The sequence below is a fragment of the Zosterops lateralis genome (genome assembly GCF_965231275.1).
Source record: "Zosterops lateralis genome assembly, chromosome: 4".
NCBI classification, from domain to species: Eukaryota; Metazoa; Chordata; class Aves; order Passeriformes; family Zosteropidae; genus Zosterops; species Zosterops lateralis.
The window spans coordinates 20049482-20065540 of NC_139765.1; the positions used below are offsets into that span (position 1 = coordinate 20049482).

Genomic DNA, 16059 nt, shown 5'->3' on the forward strand with positions numbered 1-16059 from the left:
TGAGAAGGGATATAAAGATTTGCTCTTCAAGTGGGTGGATCAAAAATAATTTAAGGTACTAATTATATAACTTTATAAGGTGGAAAAACTTTGTCATCTGCCTCTTAGACAGAGGTTGAGATGTAGATATTGGTTGAGAAGTTTTTTTTGTTGTTTGTTTGTTTTTTTCTTTTTCTATGGGCAGTTCTTTGTGTGTCTTTGTTAAGAAACTTTTGAAGGTGTTTTGGTTTTCTTTTTTTTATATAAGAAGATGTCAGATTTTCTTGTGGAATATAAGGAGAGATAGTATGAATGACAAGATACTTGCTGCTTGGAAATATTATTGTGGTATATGCAAAATTTTTCTAGTAGTTTCATTTATTTCCCTGCTTGATAAGTTACTTTGAATTTTGCAGAAACTGTTTTGGAAGGTTTTTTTTCTTAGTTTTCCAGCTGGCTGCAGATAAGACCTAGCTCACAAAACTGGTGGTGTTGATTGTCAAAGGGGGTTCTAATCGAAGTTTCTAAGGAGTATCTAATCTTTCAAACCAATGCATGTCAAATTGAGTGAATGTGTTTGCCTTAGATAGAAATAAATCCTATAGTGTATGTACCTTTCTAAGTTCTCCTAAATAGTGAAGGAAAATCTTCTAGAATAGCAAGAATTCATTGTCTTCCTGCCCTAAGAATAGGCTGTGCAGAGGATTGGCCTAACAGAAACCTTCAATATGATAAAACTCTAACATCAGAAGGGGTAAAAGAAGTTTCTGTTGTTTTTTTGTTGGTTTTTTTTCTCTTCTTTTCACTCTGTATTTTAAGTTATTTTTTTGCTGAGTAAATTTTTTTCTCTCTTTAAATTTCTTTTTAACCTGTCCCTCAATCCTAGTTACAGTTAAAAGGTGGAAGCTTTCAAAAATTAAATGGTAGCAGAAGTGATTCCTCAGAGAGGAAGATGACACCCTAATTTCAGTAAAATGATCATGCGGAAAAATCACAGTACATGGAATAGCTGAACTAAAGATGCAGTTTTACTCGAAGTGCAGCTATGGCCAGCATAATTAATTGTCAGTTCTAAAAAGGCTTTGCAGCTGGCCTTTGGATTAAAAGACTTTACTGCCTTTTAGTGATGCATGTGTACATATATCCCAGTAAATGGGGATTACCAGTGCCTGTTGAGTGGGAAATACCTGAGGAACAGTGGAGAGAATTACGGTTTAAAAAAAAAAAAAAAAAAAAAAAAAAAAGTCAAAGGCAATTTGTCTGAAAACTAACAAACAAACAAACAAAAAGAATTAACAAGGAAATAGAGGGCAAGACTGGGTTAGCCGCTGTACTTGCCACCAAGAAGATCATATACTCCTGCTGTGGGTAGCAACCCCATAGGCATGGAGGGTGGAGGTATAAGCCATACCAGACCTCTGTTATTCCTTTTTCTGTCACTTCACTCATTCTTTGTCTTTTGCCTTATAGGATATTGGCAAAATCATGCTACAGATACTACTGAAAGTTCTATATGAAAAGACACCGAGGTTCCTTTCTTATTACACATACCCGTATCGACAGTCACTGTTATAACCCATCCAAATTAGATAGTTGTATTCATAACTGGGAAAATATTAAATTGTGGAAAACTTAAGGACCAGTGGTGACTGGTTGGAAAGTAAGTGTCTATAAGAGGAAATAATGGAAGCTAGAAAACAAGGAATATGGCTCAAAGCCAAATGAATTATAAAAAAAGAAGAGGTGGGGTTTGTTATATGTGTGTATTATAAAATTGGCTTTTCGCAAGATGTGTGCTATATGATTAATAACATAGTAAGGATATTAAGGATATAAGTTTATTTCTGCTATTGGTAAGACTAGATATAAAGGGAGTAGTTGATGCGGCAGCTGCTTGAACTGTCTGTTTGGTTGGGATAACATCCAGTGAACATGTAAAGAAGATTCTGCTACTGATAACACCAACTATCAGCATCTACCACCCGCAGAAAGCACGGACCAAGGCCCAAGCTGGACGCGATAACAAGGACACAGCCACGAAACACGCATGCTCTAAAAAGGCGGACCCAAGGAGGGACCATGCAGGGCAGTTCCTGGAATATGGAAACTAGTTTATGGAATTTCATATATCAATATAACGAAAAGGGTATTTAACGAGTGTCTCTGAGAAAGCAAGGTGTGGACTTGGCTGAGTGCCAAGTCACCCGGCCGGCCGTTTTTGGTTTTTTCTTATCTCCTAATTGTCTTAATTATTTTATTAAACATATTCCTTAAAATTTACTAAAAAGTGAACCTCGTTTTTCACATTCAGCAACAGCATTCAATAATAATACTACCAATAATAATATTTAATAATGCTAAAAGCTGGTGCCCCGCGTTACTTTACATGCTAAAAACTGCAGGAAAGCTGTTTAAAGCCCAACTGCCCCGTCTCCCTGTCGCCTCCCGGCCCCTCGGCTGCACCGGCGGGGGGCGGCGACCAGCTCAGGGATTCAGGGAGGGACCCCCGAGCGCTGCCAGGTCCGCAGTCCCGCGGGAGGGGCCGGGCACCGTGAGGAGCGGGCTGCTAGGCGCCGTGAAGGGCGGGCGGCCGGGCTGCGCGGGGCCGGAACCTTCGAGCGCCGCGCCGGAGCGCGGGGGGACGTGGTGTGCTGCAGCGCCGCAGTGCTCGGGTGGTGATGGAGGCGCTGGGTCTGGGCGCGCTCACTCCGGAGCAGGCGGCGGCCCCGGTCAACACGGTGGAGGTCAGCGGGGCAAGGGACAAGCGGCCAGGCGCGCAGGGATCTTCCGGAGTGAGGCCGGGCTGGGCTGGGCTGGGCTGGGCTGGGGTGGAAGGAGTCGCCTGCCAGCGCACACGTGGAGTCCCCTGCCCGTGCTACGCCGCTCAGTGTGTGTGTGTGTGGGGGTTGGAAAGGGGTGGGGGGGTTGTCTGCTCCGAGCTACCCCTGGGCAGCCCCTCATGAACCCGGGCTCGGCCTCCTGAGGGGCCGTCCTGTCCCCAGTGTCTGCCCGACCTGTGTCCCGCATACAGAGTCACAGAGCGGTCTGGGGTGGAAGGGACACCTCCCGCTATACACGTTGCCCGGTGGCCCTTCCAGCCTGGCTTTGAAATACTTACTTAAGTTTAAAATAATTAGTCTCATCCTTAGGTCATCAGTTTAATTGCATTACTGTTTAACAGATTAAACCCATTTTTTAGACATAACATTTAAATCATAAAAACCTGAAGTCAACTGCTCTTCAGCTTTCCAGCCTATAAATGTTACTGCATATAAACCACAAGGGACCAGTAGTAAAAGCCACACCATACTGCATGTGTCTCTTTTTACTGCATTAACTATGCCATTATTAGATGTTAAATTGGGATCACAAGCAGGATTAGTAGATTAACAAACAACAGCAGTGAAGGCTAAAAGCCAAGAGCACCATCAGCATTTCTGTGGATATAAGAAAGCTAACAACTTTCTACAGGGTTTTTTGGTTATAAATTTTGTAGTATTTTAAATGGTAGTAGATGGAGAAGCATATGAGGGCTGGGAACACTCCTCATAAATAACAGGATTTTCTCTCCAGCCAAAGATATATGCAAGCTGTTGCACTGCCATGGTGAGAGAAAGTGGGGCTGATGTAAAGAGATGTTCCCTGTGGCCATCGAAGATCAGAAATTGGGGAAAAATTGTAGGAACCTTGATATACTTAGCACTTATCAGTACTTTTGCTAAATCTTTAGGATTTAGGGTCCTGATAAGTGTTACAGAGATTTGTGTGTACAAGAGCTGCTCCCAGGATTGAGATTCTTGCATGTATTTTGTAAAGTAAAAGTTGTAGGAAATCTTCCCTTTCTAGGAATATAATTTAGAGTGTTGACAGAACAACAACAAAAAAAAATGTTAGTCTATCTTAAATGGGGACATAGTGTTAAGGAATTTTCTAATAAAAATATATTTTCACATAAGTTGCTCTTAGGAACAGTGTGCCATTGCGTCCTGAGTAAATACTGCACGTATGGTTTACTGAGATGATTCAGGCCATTTTTATCCATCTCTGCTGGCTTTAGACAGTCTTCTTTTTTTTTTTTCTAAATGGATCTGATTTTAGATAATATTACTGTTAAAAAAACAATAACAATAATATATGCGGACAAAAAGGGTCAGGCATCTTAGATATTTTGCTACTCCTAGGAAAGATGTTTCAAACTGTTTTCTGTTTTCAGGAAAAATGGCGACTTCTTCCAGCATTTCTAAAGGTTAGTGCTGCACACTCACTTCATGGTGTGAATACTTCATCTCTTTTCTAACTTTATATTTCCTTCTTCTAGCTTTTACTGTTTCCCAGAATACCTGTCCTCGCTTTCCTTTGGATTTTGCATTTTTTCTCTTTTCATTCCTTGCAATTATCAATAGACTTGTTCCATAGATTGTTTTCTTGATTAATTTACATATTATTTTGTGGAGACATCCTCCTAGAGGTTTGCATTTTGGTGTGGTTATTCTCAATCCATATTGTATATATGTAATCTTTCCAGATTATTTTCCTGTTTTACTGGCTTTCAGAGACCCTATCCATGCTCTTTATATGACAGCTCCAGTGTAAATGTAGTGTATAACTGGAGTGAGCATCCAGCCACTTCCCAAAAGTTTGTCAGCTGAAAGAATTTAGCATAGTTATGCAAAACCAGTTATAAATGCATTTATCTTAATTTCTGCCTTGTGTGATTAATGTTATTAAAGCTGATTTTATTTGCTGCATGGATATATTTTTCAGGTGAAAGGACTGGTGAAGCAGCACATAGACTCATTCAACTATTTCATTAATGTGGAGGTAGGCTTTCCTGGGCAGGGGGAGAGTGGCTCAAAAAAGGCCATGGTTCCATTTTGTTCTTTTTCTCCTCCAGATAAAGAAAATTATGAAGGCCAATGAAAAAGTGACAAGTGATGCTGACCCAATGTGGTACCTGAAGTAAGCATGAGATGATTTCCATTGGTTTATTCTCAGCTATAAAGTGTTTATAAGCACTTGTGTAGGTATAAATTAAAAGGGTGTTTTCCATGACTTAAGTATTACTTTGTGCAATGAAAAATGGGAAAGTCTAAAGGTTTACTGCACATGCAGGCTAAATTTTAACTAATTTGACCACAACTCAAATACATGGAGTCATTTTGGGAAGAATCATTGCTCAGTATTAATCAACTTGTGCTCATCAAAGTAGTTTCATTTTTCAGTGTATGTAAAATTTTGCTTCCTTCAGGTTGCCGGAAAGGTATTTGCCTCATTGCCTCCTTTTAAACTGTGTTACAGGTACCTCAATATCTATGTGGGTACTCCAGATGTGGAAGAAAGCTTCAATGTGACACGACCTGTATCACCTCATGAGGTATTAACGTTTGCATCTGTCTTGTTGGGTTTTTATATCTTGGGAATGTCTTGAATAATAGCTGCATGTAATTTTGAGTACATACATGTCACATCAGGCAGTGCAATGCATTCCACCATCTCTGTAAAAAGAATCCTCAGAGATTTAAACATCATGGAATAAAGCTTTCTAATTTTATTTTAATTTTTTTTTTGCTGTATTCAGTGTTTTGTGTTAGCTGAATTTGAGTAATTTGAATTTTGGGTTTCCATGAAAGTAGTGAAAGTACTTCTCTTGCTTAATCTTGTGACTCTCCTTATGACAGAGCTGAAGTCCTCATGCTATGATGTAGGGTTCTTGATATTTTTACTAACTTGTTTTGATATTAGCCTTTCTACTGTCTGCACCATAGGTCACTTCAGTCTCTGTTTCCCTTCCACTCTTTAGGAACTTGTACCTGATTTTTTGCTCATATTTTAAGTCTTATTCAGAAAGCAAACATGGAAACTTTAAGCAGAAGCAGATGGAAATTATTAGAATTACAAGAAGCTGCAGAAGAACATCAGCCTTCTGAGGAGTATATTTAATTTCATTGTAGTACTGTAGGCATGTAGGTTAACAGATGGATTGTGTACTTCTGGAATAAAGATGCATGTTGGAGGACATGCTGCTGTGACTGAAATCAGAAAGTCTCTTGGTTCTGATCAACAGGACATAAGGTAGCTTCTATATGTATGAGAAAGCTGTAAGCTAACATAAGCTTTGAACTTTTTAGGATTTCTTTCATGTATCTAGAGCCATTCAGTTCTCTTCAAAGTGCTCAGGAACACTTTCTCTCCTGCTACTGTGCTTTCAGATTTATACCACTGCAACTGAGGTAGTGACCACCTCTTTTTGTCCTCTGAAGGGGGAACTGAGCTTGGAACTTGCAGTCGTTTACCTGCATGCAGCCTGTTGTCAACCTCATAACTCAGTTCATGTATCAGATGCTTTTTTCCTTTTCTATATACACTTGATACTTGAAATGTCTTTTTTGTCATCTAGACTATAATGAAATACATTCTGTGCTTTGAAGAAATTCTGTAAGAATCAGCTGTCCAGTGGCTACTGCTTGGGCATAGCCACTTTCTGTCTCCAGTGACCTGACTCAAATCTCATTTGGTTTGATGGAAAGCTTTGAAATAAAGCAAATAACTCGGCCAAGTGTAATACATGATAGTTGCTGCCTTTCACAAATGTGTAGCTAATGGTCAGTCAGTAGATGTGAACATGCACAAAATGCAGCAGGAAACGTTTCTTTCATATGAATGAAATTGCATGCAAAAAATTGTTTGTGGCTAACAACTCATATTCAAGAATTCAGGTATTAATATGCTTGCTTGCTCTATAACTGAAGTGACTGTACATGCAGAAGACGACAAAATAAGTGCTTACAGAGCACATTGACCTTGAGTTTAGAATAAGACGCTCTTATATATTCTCATTGATGCTTAATGCTAGTGCATAATTTCTCTTTATTTTCAGCATGCTAAACACATGGAGGCCACAGTTATTTTTTAAATAGGGTGCTGCTCAGGTCAAGCCTGGGTGCCATGAAAAAGAGAAGGAATGGATAGTTAGGAGTCTGCTGTTAGCTTTCTCTGTTGAAGGCTTATAAAATTCCTTTCCAAAATCACCTAAAATCATTAGATTTTTATAAGGGTCTGAGTGTATATCAAGTCATGCCTGTCTTTTACTTTCACGTGTCTATAATAAGAAGTTACCTCAAGAAAGGTGATACAAAAATACACATACTGAAATATTATGCTGTAATTTGTATTTTATATCTGTATCTTGTGCTAAAAAAGCACACACATATACAAAAATACACATACTGGAATATTATGCTGTGATTTGTATTTTATATCTGTATCTTGTGTTAAAAAAGCACACACAGAGAATCCCAAGGCATTTTTTTCCCCAAGTAGTACTAAAGAGGCTGTCTAACTCATTTTCCTCTAGTCCTTATGGGAGTTTCATGAACTATTCATACAATGAATTTAAAGTAATTAGAATATGGAAATATTCTCAGTTACTTTCAAATTGGATGTAGTTGTTGGGAGCAGAATGACACCTGGTTTCCTACAAGGCATGGCTTGAAAGCCGCTGGTGTATACCAGTGTTTTATTACTGGAGAAGAGGTTCACTTTGTAGTGTGGAGAGAAGCATCCAGTTTGTGATGATCTTTGAGGCATATTTTTCCGTAGAGCTGCATTTTCAATACACAGTACAATCTTAATTGCTTTTTATTAGTACATAATCAATACACTGAAAGACTGCAGAATCATAAATGTGCAAGTCTGACTACTGTTAAACCTATAATCCTGGAGCTGAAAGGTAAAGCCTACTCAGTGAGGTCATGAATGACTTGCCGTGAGTTGCTCTTTTGTGTTCTGAAGATGCAATAATGCCTGTCTTGCATGAAGAGACAATACCTTAAGGGCTGGCAGCATCTTAGAGTGAGGCTGGGGAGAGCAGACCAGAAAGATTGGATTAGAAATGATTGACCCTTGAGATATCTAATGCTCTAGATGTGTTTATTCTGCTTCTCTTGGTCTCCAAGGAATTTGCAGGAAAATGCTGGGAATCTTTGTAGGAAGTGATTCTGTAGGGAGCTTTCTGTAAGTCATCTTCAGAAGTGGTACCATACAGTGAGGTTTGTTCATTCTGCTAATAAGGTAGCATGGTGTCTCTCTTGGTCTTGTGCCTTTCTATTCTGTCAAACTTCATATGGCAGCACAAGTCTTCAGCTGTTGAGAGTCTGCATAAAGAAATGCTCTGCTCAGGCACACTGTGGTCTTTGTGCCTGCTCTGCTGATTGGACCTGTTTGTTCAATTAGAGAGTTTAGAAGTTAAGCTCTGCAGTGCTGTCTTCTGGAGGCACAGATTTGCTGGCTGGCTGCTTTTGAAAATCAAAGCAATTGTATTTGGATTTTCATGGATTTTATTTTGAACAGGCAAGTCTGTCAAACATTCTTCAAAAAAAGGTGAGGCTTTTTTTCTTGGTGAGGCTTTACAGGACAGGGGAAATACAGGGTATTTTAAGGGAGATTCTTTATCTTGAAGTCCACAGCTGACTGTGTGCCTGGTGTCCTTTCAGTGTCGCCTGAGGGACATGACGTATTCTGCGCCGATCACCGTGGATATTGAATACACCCGCGGCAGCCAGAGGATCATCCGCAATGCCTTACCCATTGGCAGGTGAGACACCACGTGCTGAGCTTCTCATGTCCGTTCTCATTTGCTGCCAGGTTGGAAAGAGTTTTTACTGCAAAACAGTTACTGGCCAACCTTTCTTCCTTGTTAAAACAAACAATGAGCAGGTAAATCTTCATTAAACAGCTGTACAGGATTTTTAGAGTCTAAGATCTTATTTAGCAAAAGCTTCTGATAATGTCTTCTTCCAGAGAAGGGTGGATATAAGGATGAATGTTGTCTCTGATTCTATTGATATAATAGATAGCAATAGAAGAAACGCAGAGGAAAATGCATGCTTGGAGCTGCAGGTTGCATTATTGTAAAATGAAATCAGGCATATTTCCTTGTAGCCAGATTACTCAGTCTTTTCTCACTTGTAGTATGTCAGGTAGCACATGTGGAAAGTGGATGGTGAAACCAGTAAAGCAAGCATTAGTTCTGCTGCAGAAGTTAAGCTTTCATTTAAAATTGCTTAAGTTACGTTATTAGGCTGGCTTTAATGGCATACATACAAAAAGTTGTTATGTTGTTAAAAAACTGTTCATATCCAGTTATTATTTCCATGGGAAATAATTTTCCTCATTTGTCCCTAGTATTATACTTGTTTCATTTGGCTAGTGCTCTTGTTTGACATGCAGTTTGGACTGGGACAGATGTTTCATTGGAGTTTTCAGTAATGGCATTTGAGTATTGCGTTTTACCTTGTGCCAACTGCTTCCTGTTTCTGATATAAACAGCTAATAAATTAAGCTTATATTGTGTGTGATAGAGGATCTTGCTTGTCATATGAAGCTTCTTATCTCTAGGAAGCACTTTCTCAGTGAAATATAGTGACAAGATAGCTTTTTTTACTCTGCAGAAATACAGAATTTGAGTTCATCAGTTTTAAGATACAAGAGGATGAAAACAGCAAAGAAATTAAAATAGTTTATAAGATTTAAGTACAAGAAATATAGCTTAATCTTGTTTTTCATTGAAGCAAACTTGAATGAAAAATCTGAGAGGTTGAAAATATTTGTGTAGTAGAACTCATGAATAATTTTTGTCAGTGCGTGTTTTAGAAAACACTTGGAACACAGTTCTTACAAAAGCTGTCCAGCAAGGAGTGAAATTCTGTAAACTGGATCAAAAGTCAACTTTTTTATAGAAGAGGCTAAAGGGCACAGAGGACTTTTGGTAGATATAGTGGTAAATTCTTTTTATCTCTTGCGAAATACAGCTTTCTCTTTGGAAGTAAACTGCTCTCTTTCCAAAGTTTTAATGAAAAATCTGAGTGAAAAGGTACATTATGAAGCTGACTATAAAAGTACATTTTTCAATAATTAGTTGTTGAATAAGCCAAATTGAAAGTGAGCATTCCATGATTTATCATGAGGTGATAGAATAATTCAGGTTGAAAGAGTACCATCTCCTGCTCAGCCTCTAGTACAGCCTCGGCTCAAAATGGGTCAGCTCTGTGATCAAATCAGGTTGGTCAGTGCATCATCCTGTCAGGTCCTGAAGACCTCCATGAATGGACACTGCCCAGCTTCCCTGTGCAGCTTTTGCACTGTTTGACTGTCCTTATGGTGAAGAAGTTTTCTCCCCTATGCAGTCTGTGAATCTTTCGTTTCTCTTTTATTTACTTCCCTAAGCACTGAATTGGTTTTTAATTTCTTGGAATATCTTTCCACTACGTGTTGCTTCACAAAATGCTTGCAGGCTTCTCTGCTAAAACACCAGAGAAATCAGAGCTACTGCTGGGGAAACTTCATGCTTAGATTATGAATTAGAGGCACTATCTCTCTGCAGCCGGAAGGTGTCATTGCTGTGTGGGAAATGAGATATGAACTAACTTTATCTAATAAAATCTGATAACAGTGGATCTGCAGTGGCATGTTCTTCTCTGCTGACTGCTTTGGGGACCAGGAGTCTTTGCACTAATTGTCATTGGCCTTGGTGACCCTGCTTGTCACAATGCCTGAGTAGCTGCATTACAATTGAATAGGAAGTCTGTGGTTTCTGCTTAGTCTATAGGTGTCCAGTTTCAGATCTCTTTTCAATTACATGTTCAGTGAAATAAGGTGGGCTTAAATGAAAACCTATTGGTCACAGCATGCATGAATTCTGATTATCTTAAATGTGTATCTGCAATTTGTTCAGCATGCTTTTTGTTCTGAATTTGACTATTCTATTTTTCTGTCTGAGTCGGAAGTAAAATTGTAACTGGTTTTCTTGCAGAATGCCTATAATGCTGCGTAGCTCCAATTGTGTACTTACTGGGAAAACTCCAGCAGAATTTGCCAAACTAAATGAGTGTCCATTAGATCCAGGTACATTTTCACTCATGTTCTTTTTTGTCCCCATCTGTGCTTTGACTTGTAAATCTTTTTAGGCAAAGAACTACCCCTTTGCTATGTTTCCTGCCACCGTTAAGTCTTTGTGGAAACTTCTCAAGTGTGTGCTTGAACAGAAATTGTCAGACTTTTGGTTGAGAACATGAGTAGTTTGGTATTTGCAGACAAAGATTTCAACCACAAAAAAAAAAAAAAAAAACAAACAAAAAAAAAAAAAAAACAAACAAAAAAAAAAAAAAAAAAAAAAAAAAAACCCAAAAAACAAAAACAAACAACAACAACAACAACAACAAAAAAAACAAACCAGACCATAATTTTGAATATTTTATTTTGAATTTTGTATATAGTGTTTTACAGTGATGTGTTATATGAGAAAAAAGATGGAGTTCATTCATTGAAGATCGAACAAATTAAAAAAGAGTGGAGTGTGATGTCCTCCAGAGTGAGAACTCTGATTTGTCATTGCCTTTTGTAAAGCAAGAATGAAGTGTTACATATTGCATGGTATTATTTGATATGTAGAGAGGAGCTGGAGGGTTATAACAAGCAGCTTCTTTGGTTTTTATTGTCAAACTTGTTCATTACTCTTTTAATGGAGAATTTAGTCTCCCATTGTGTACTTATGGTTTACTTTCTAATAATTTATATACAAAGGCATATTGGAGGAGGCAATAGGTAAGGTGCAAGGGTACTGACATGCAAAAATAATTTTTTTTCTGTTAACTAGGTGGCTATTTCATTGTTAAAGGTGTAGAGAAAGTCATTCTTATTCAAGAGCAGTTATCCAAAAACAGAATCATTGTTGAAGCTGATAGAAAAGGCACAGTTGGCGCTTCTGTTACCAGGTATGGTAAATTCCTACCTTTACATAAAGGAGATAAACCCAAAGCTTCAGAACTTCACTGCTGTAGTTGAAATAAATGTGGAGATTTCTTCCTAGTATAGTTTAATCAGAGGAAAGGTGTAGACATTCAATGCTCCTGTCTTGCTACTGTCATTTTGTATGCTCAAATTCCAATCCCTAAATAGTATAGTATTCCCACAAAAATCAATGAGAGTTGATCATGTGTTTCAGGATTCATCCCAGATTAAGAAAAGCAAGTTCTAATTTTTAATGTCACAAAGTCCACTTCCTAGTTGGTGGTGTTTGGTCTCAGTTTGCAGCAAGTAACATGAAGTTATTGCAGGGGAAATTGGATGTAACCTTTTGTCCACCTCTCTACATAAAATTCACATAAAAACTTCTAAAGGCAAAGGCAGCTGAGGAGGAAACAAATATTTTTGTACAACACAAATTACTGAAAATGGCAAAGTAGTCTAAATTTGGCCTTTCGTCCTTGATCGAGTTTGTTTCTGTTTTGGTTTTATTTTGTTCAGCCTTTGGTTGGTTGTTTTTTTTTTAATTTTTTAAGCTGCATTCTGGTTTGTTGTATGGTGCTTGTCACTGTTCAGTGTGAGGGCTGTTTTTTCTTCTCCAGAGGCCTCTCACATTTCTCCTAGCTGCTCTACTGTCTCCCAGTAAGTCTGGATGAGGTTAATGTACCACCAAGTACTATTATGTCATTACCACTGTTGCTGCAGTACTTGTTCACAATTTGACCTTGCTAGTTATATCAAAACTGATTATCAAAGCATGTAAAGATGATTTTAAAAAGTACAGACTTCTACTTGCTTAAGTCAAATATCCAAATAGTCCTCAGCACAAGTAATAATGTCCTATTACCTTGAAGTCACAGGCTGATCCCTGACTGGTTTGATGTAATTTTTAAAAGAGGAGAAAGTGGGATTAATTCAGCAGTGAAAGGTTTTTCAAGCTTGCTATGTTCTATACAAAAGATTGTATAGGAGTCAGTGCAAACACTCTGTTGGACATAGTATTATTTTTATTTTAACTTCAGTTCCACTCATGAGAAAAAGAGCAGAACAAATATGGTTGTGAAACAAGGAAGATTTTACCTGAGGCACAACACTCTGTCGGAAGATATTCCCATTGCTATCATATTTAAGGTAACACAGTTGTTTGTTTGGAGAAAAAAAAATAGGGGCGGGGGGGGGGAAACTGCTGTGCTGTAGCTTAGGAATGAAGATCAACAGCAGCTCTCAAGTTAATATGTACAGAAGGACTTGGCAGGGCTTAGAAACTGCGATCTTTTTTCCCCCAGGAAGTTGTCTTTATTGTAGAGCAAAAAGGATAATAAGTGCTGTATTTTTCTGCAAGGAGAGCATTGATGGGCCAAGACAAATACCTGCCGCTCCCTTAATCTGCCTTGTGAGGTCCTTCTGTTGCTACAGGTCAGAAGGATTTTGGTTTGTTATGAGCTATAAGTTGTGTTAAGGGTCATGTTTCTGGTTTTCGGTCTGTGGAATCGAATGCATGGACTAGAGCCAGGAAAGTTGGTGGGTGGACATGCTGTGTCCAGCTGCTGGGGAAGACAGTACGGCACGGCCAGGCCTTAGGCTGGGACATGTCCTGCCAACAGCTGGGAGCTCTTCCCTGTCCTGTAATGCTTTGCTGCTGCCTGTGGGTTTACAGCCTGGTATGTTATGTGTGCAGGAGGGAACTGGGCTGCATTCTTGGAGGCACAAAAAAGCCTCTGACTGGATGCATCTAGGCAGAACTTTCTTTTTGTGTTCTCTGCGGTGGGTTACAGCACAGAAGGTACAGAGAGGTGATGTGCCAGGAGAGGGCAGCACGAGATCGCAGCATCCGAGTTGGTTGTGACTGCAGCGCAGATGTTTTGGGGTTTGTCCATATTACTGCAGAGCTTGGTGTGACTTGGTGCTAGAAAAGAGTTTCATCATTGGGTTTAGACTTGAGAAGTAAATGGCTGTTACCTCTGATTAAGCAAATCTCTCCAAATAAGAGAGGAGATAATCTGTTTCTAGTGACCAGGGTTAAAGGAGTTTAAGAAAGTATTTATGGACATAAATACACATAAAAGTGCCAGAACTAAGTTCACAACTCTTGTGGTGCAGGAAAATGTTAATGTGGCTCTTAATCCATTTGCTCCAGTATCAAACTGCTGAATTCCAGCTTACCTTATAGACTTTTATTATATATTTTGTCACCCTGTGCTGGTACAGATAAACATCTGCTCACATAGAATAACTGCTCTGGGTTGTTGTTTGAGGAGGTGGTTGTTGGCTTGTTTTTCTGAGCAAAATCGTTCTAACTATTTCATTACCTTCTGACAATGCTTGCTGTAATTATCCCCCTCTTCATAAGTATCGTTTGTATTTTAGATAATATTCCTTAATTTTTCATTTATTAATTGAATAAGGGGTTGCAGTTGTTAGAAGTTCTTGGCTGTAGTGCTTTTCAGTGATTTATATTGATTTAATACACTAGCAAGTTAGCTACACCCACTTTAACTATTCTGAATGTTCCATTCCAGCAGTTCTCATGAGTGGCCATTTCCCTTAATGACATGAAATTCAGGGATCTTCTGTCTACTTGTGTTGAGCCTCCCACTGGGAATAAAGCAGTCACCAGTCTCTGATTTTCCATTCTTGGGCATTGCTGTAATGTGCTATTGCTTTGTTATATTTAACTGCCAGGAGCAAGATTACAAACGCAATAACCCTCAGCATGGACAATCTCAAACTTACTGATGTCTATCTAACTTCAGCTCTCTCACAGGGCAGTATTATACACGAGAGATTTGTTGGAAAAGCAAGGAGAATAATTCCTTTCTGCCAACACCCAAGGAAGCCTTGGGCATGAAGCATATGTCTTCTTTGTTACTAGCAGGTGTTTTGCTTCTTGTGCTGTAGAGATCCACATCTGCAAGGGACAAAATTAAACTGTATAGACAATCTAAGGTCTAAAGTTTTTACTACCTTTGAATCCTTAACTTGCACTGAAACAGCTGTATAATTTTTAATTAAAACTAGAGCAAGAAAGCAATGGAAAAAAATTATTGCTCTGCTTTTTTTTCCCAGACCAGCACACAGGCTACAACCTGGACAAGTTCCACAAGTTCCACAGACCTCTGTGTTTTGACTAAGAAAACAAATAGTAACTGGTAGAGGGCTGCCGTTCAGTGCATTGGCCAGCTAGAGGGAGCAGTTTGTCAGGGACTATCTGAGAGACAGCGAGCAATTATGGATTGTCTTTTTTGTCCCAACAGCTTTAATTGACCTGATGTTCTGTAATGTGACTTAAGATATAGATTAGGTGCAGAAAATCATTGCAGCATCTTATAGAAGGGAAAGCAAGTATTACAGATCTATAGTCTAATGTGTATTTAAAGCTACTGCATCTGTAAGGTGGAGGTGTACTAAAATATCCTCTAGACATCTTTGTCAAAAGCAAGGTCTGTGAAGTAGAGAACATTACAAACACAACCAACTTACAGAGCTGAGACTTGAAATTCCTAGGGCTCCCTACACTAAAATCTAAGGTCACCCTTGTGTTTCAGGTACAAAGCCATGGACAGAGTTCCATGCTAGGGGAAGACCTGAACACAAGTGTTCTGCATCCTTGCTTTTGGTGAGGAATGAAGCTCAGGCACCTGGGCTGTGGGGAGCTGTGGAAATAGAGTTGATCTAAAGGTCCCATGATCTGGACTGATAGGGACTGGATTGTGTGGGGTCCCCCTAAAGGAGGCATCTGCATTCAATTCATCCTCCTCCTTCATCATCATCCTTCTGCAAGCCAGAATGACCTTGTCTTGTTGCTTTGTGTTTTCTGCCATCCAGACCTGTAGGGATCTTTGGGAGGCTCAGACATTTTACAGCCAGTTGTGCCAAACACATGTAAGTTGTGGTTTTGTGAAATTCAGCACACTGACCACAACTAACTGAAATTTGACAGACTGCCAAAGGCACATGCCTGGCATTGTTCTAGGGCAGACATGGGGTATCTGCTCTTCAGACGTGGGGGAGTTAGATCTTTGTAGCTGTGCTAGCTTAAACAGTTTTCCCTAACTGTTGTGGTTTGAAAGCAAAATAAATGAGAGGCTCTAAGTCAGAGATATAATTTAATAAGAAGAAAGGTAAAAAGGTAAAAATAAAATAAAATAAATGCAATAAAACAAAGGATTACTGACAGAGTCAGAATACAACCTGAGCAGGATGGTGGAAGCAGTCTCGGTGAGGTGCTCTTCCTGAAGCAGTGATTCTGTAGAAAGGTCTGGTAGCCCTGCTCCTCTG

General features: G+C 39.1%; 1 protein-coding gene across 4 annotated transcripts in view; it reads left to right on the forward strand.

The window, feature by feature from the left end:
* The first annotated feature begins 2400 nt into the window (after positions 1 to 2400).
* Positions 2401 to 16059, forward strand: part of POLR3B (RNA polymerase III subunit B) — an 81251-nt gene continuing 67592 nt past the window's right edge. The window contains exons 1-9 of one of the 4 annotated variants that reach the window (XM_083859557.1): positions 2401 to 2723; positions 4193 to 4225; positions 4744 to 4800; positions 4874 to 4938; positions 5278 to 5353; positions 8472 to 8572; positions 10790 to 10881; positions 11633 to 11750; positions 12804 to 12912. In XM_083859557.1, the coding sequence (XP_083715683.1) occupies positions 2658 to 2723; positions 4193 to 4225; positions 4744 to 4800; positions 4874 to 4938; positions 5278 to 5353; positions 8472 to 8572; positions 10790 to 10881; positions 11633 to 11750; positions 12804 to 12912 (717 nt within the window). In that variant the 5' untranslated portion in view covers positions 2401 to 2657. Of the gene's footprint in view, positions 2724 to 2826; positions 2869 to 4192; positions 4226 to 4743; positions 4801 to 4873; positions 4939 to 5277; positions 5354 to 8471; positions 8573 to 10789; positions 10882 to 11632; positions 11751 to 12146; positions 12611 to 12803; positions 12913 to 16059 lie in introns of those variants that run through there. The other 3 variants (XM_083859558.1, XM_083859559.1, XM_083859560.1) reach the window with 3 other exon arrangements.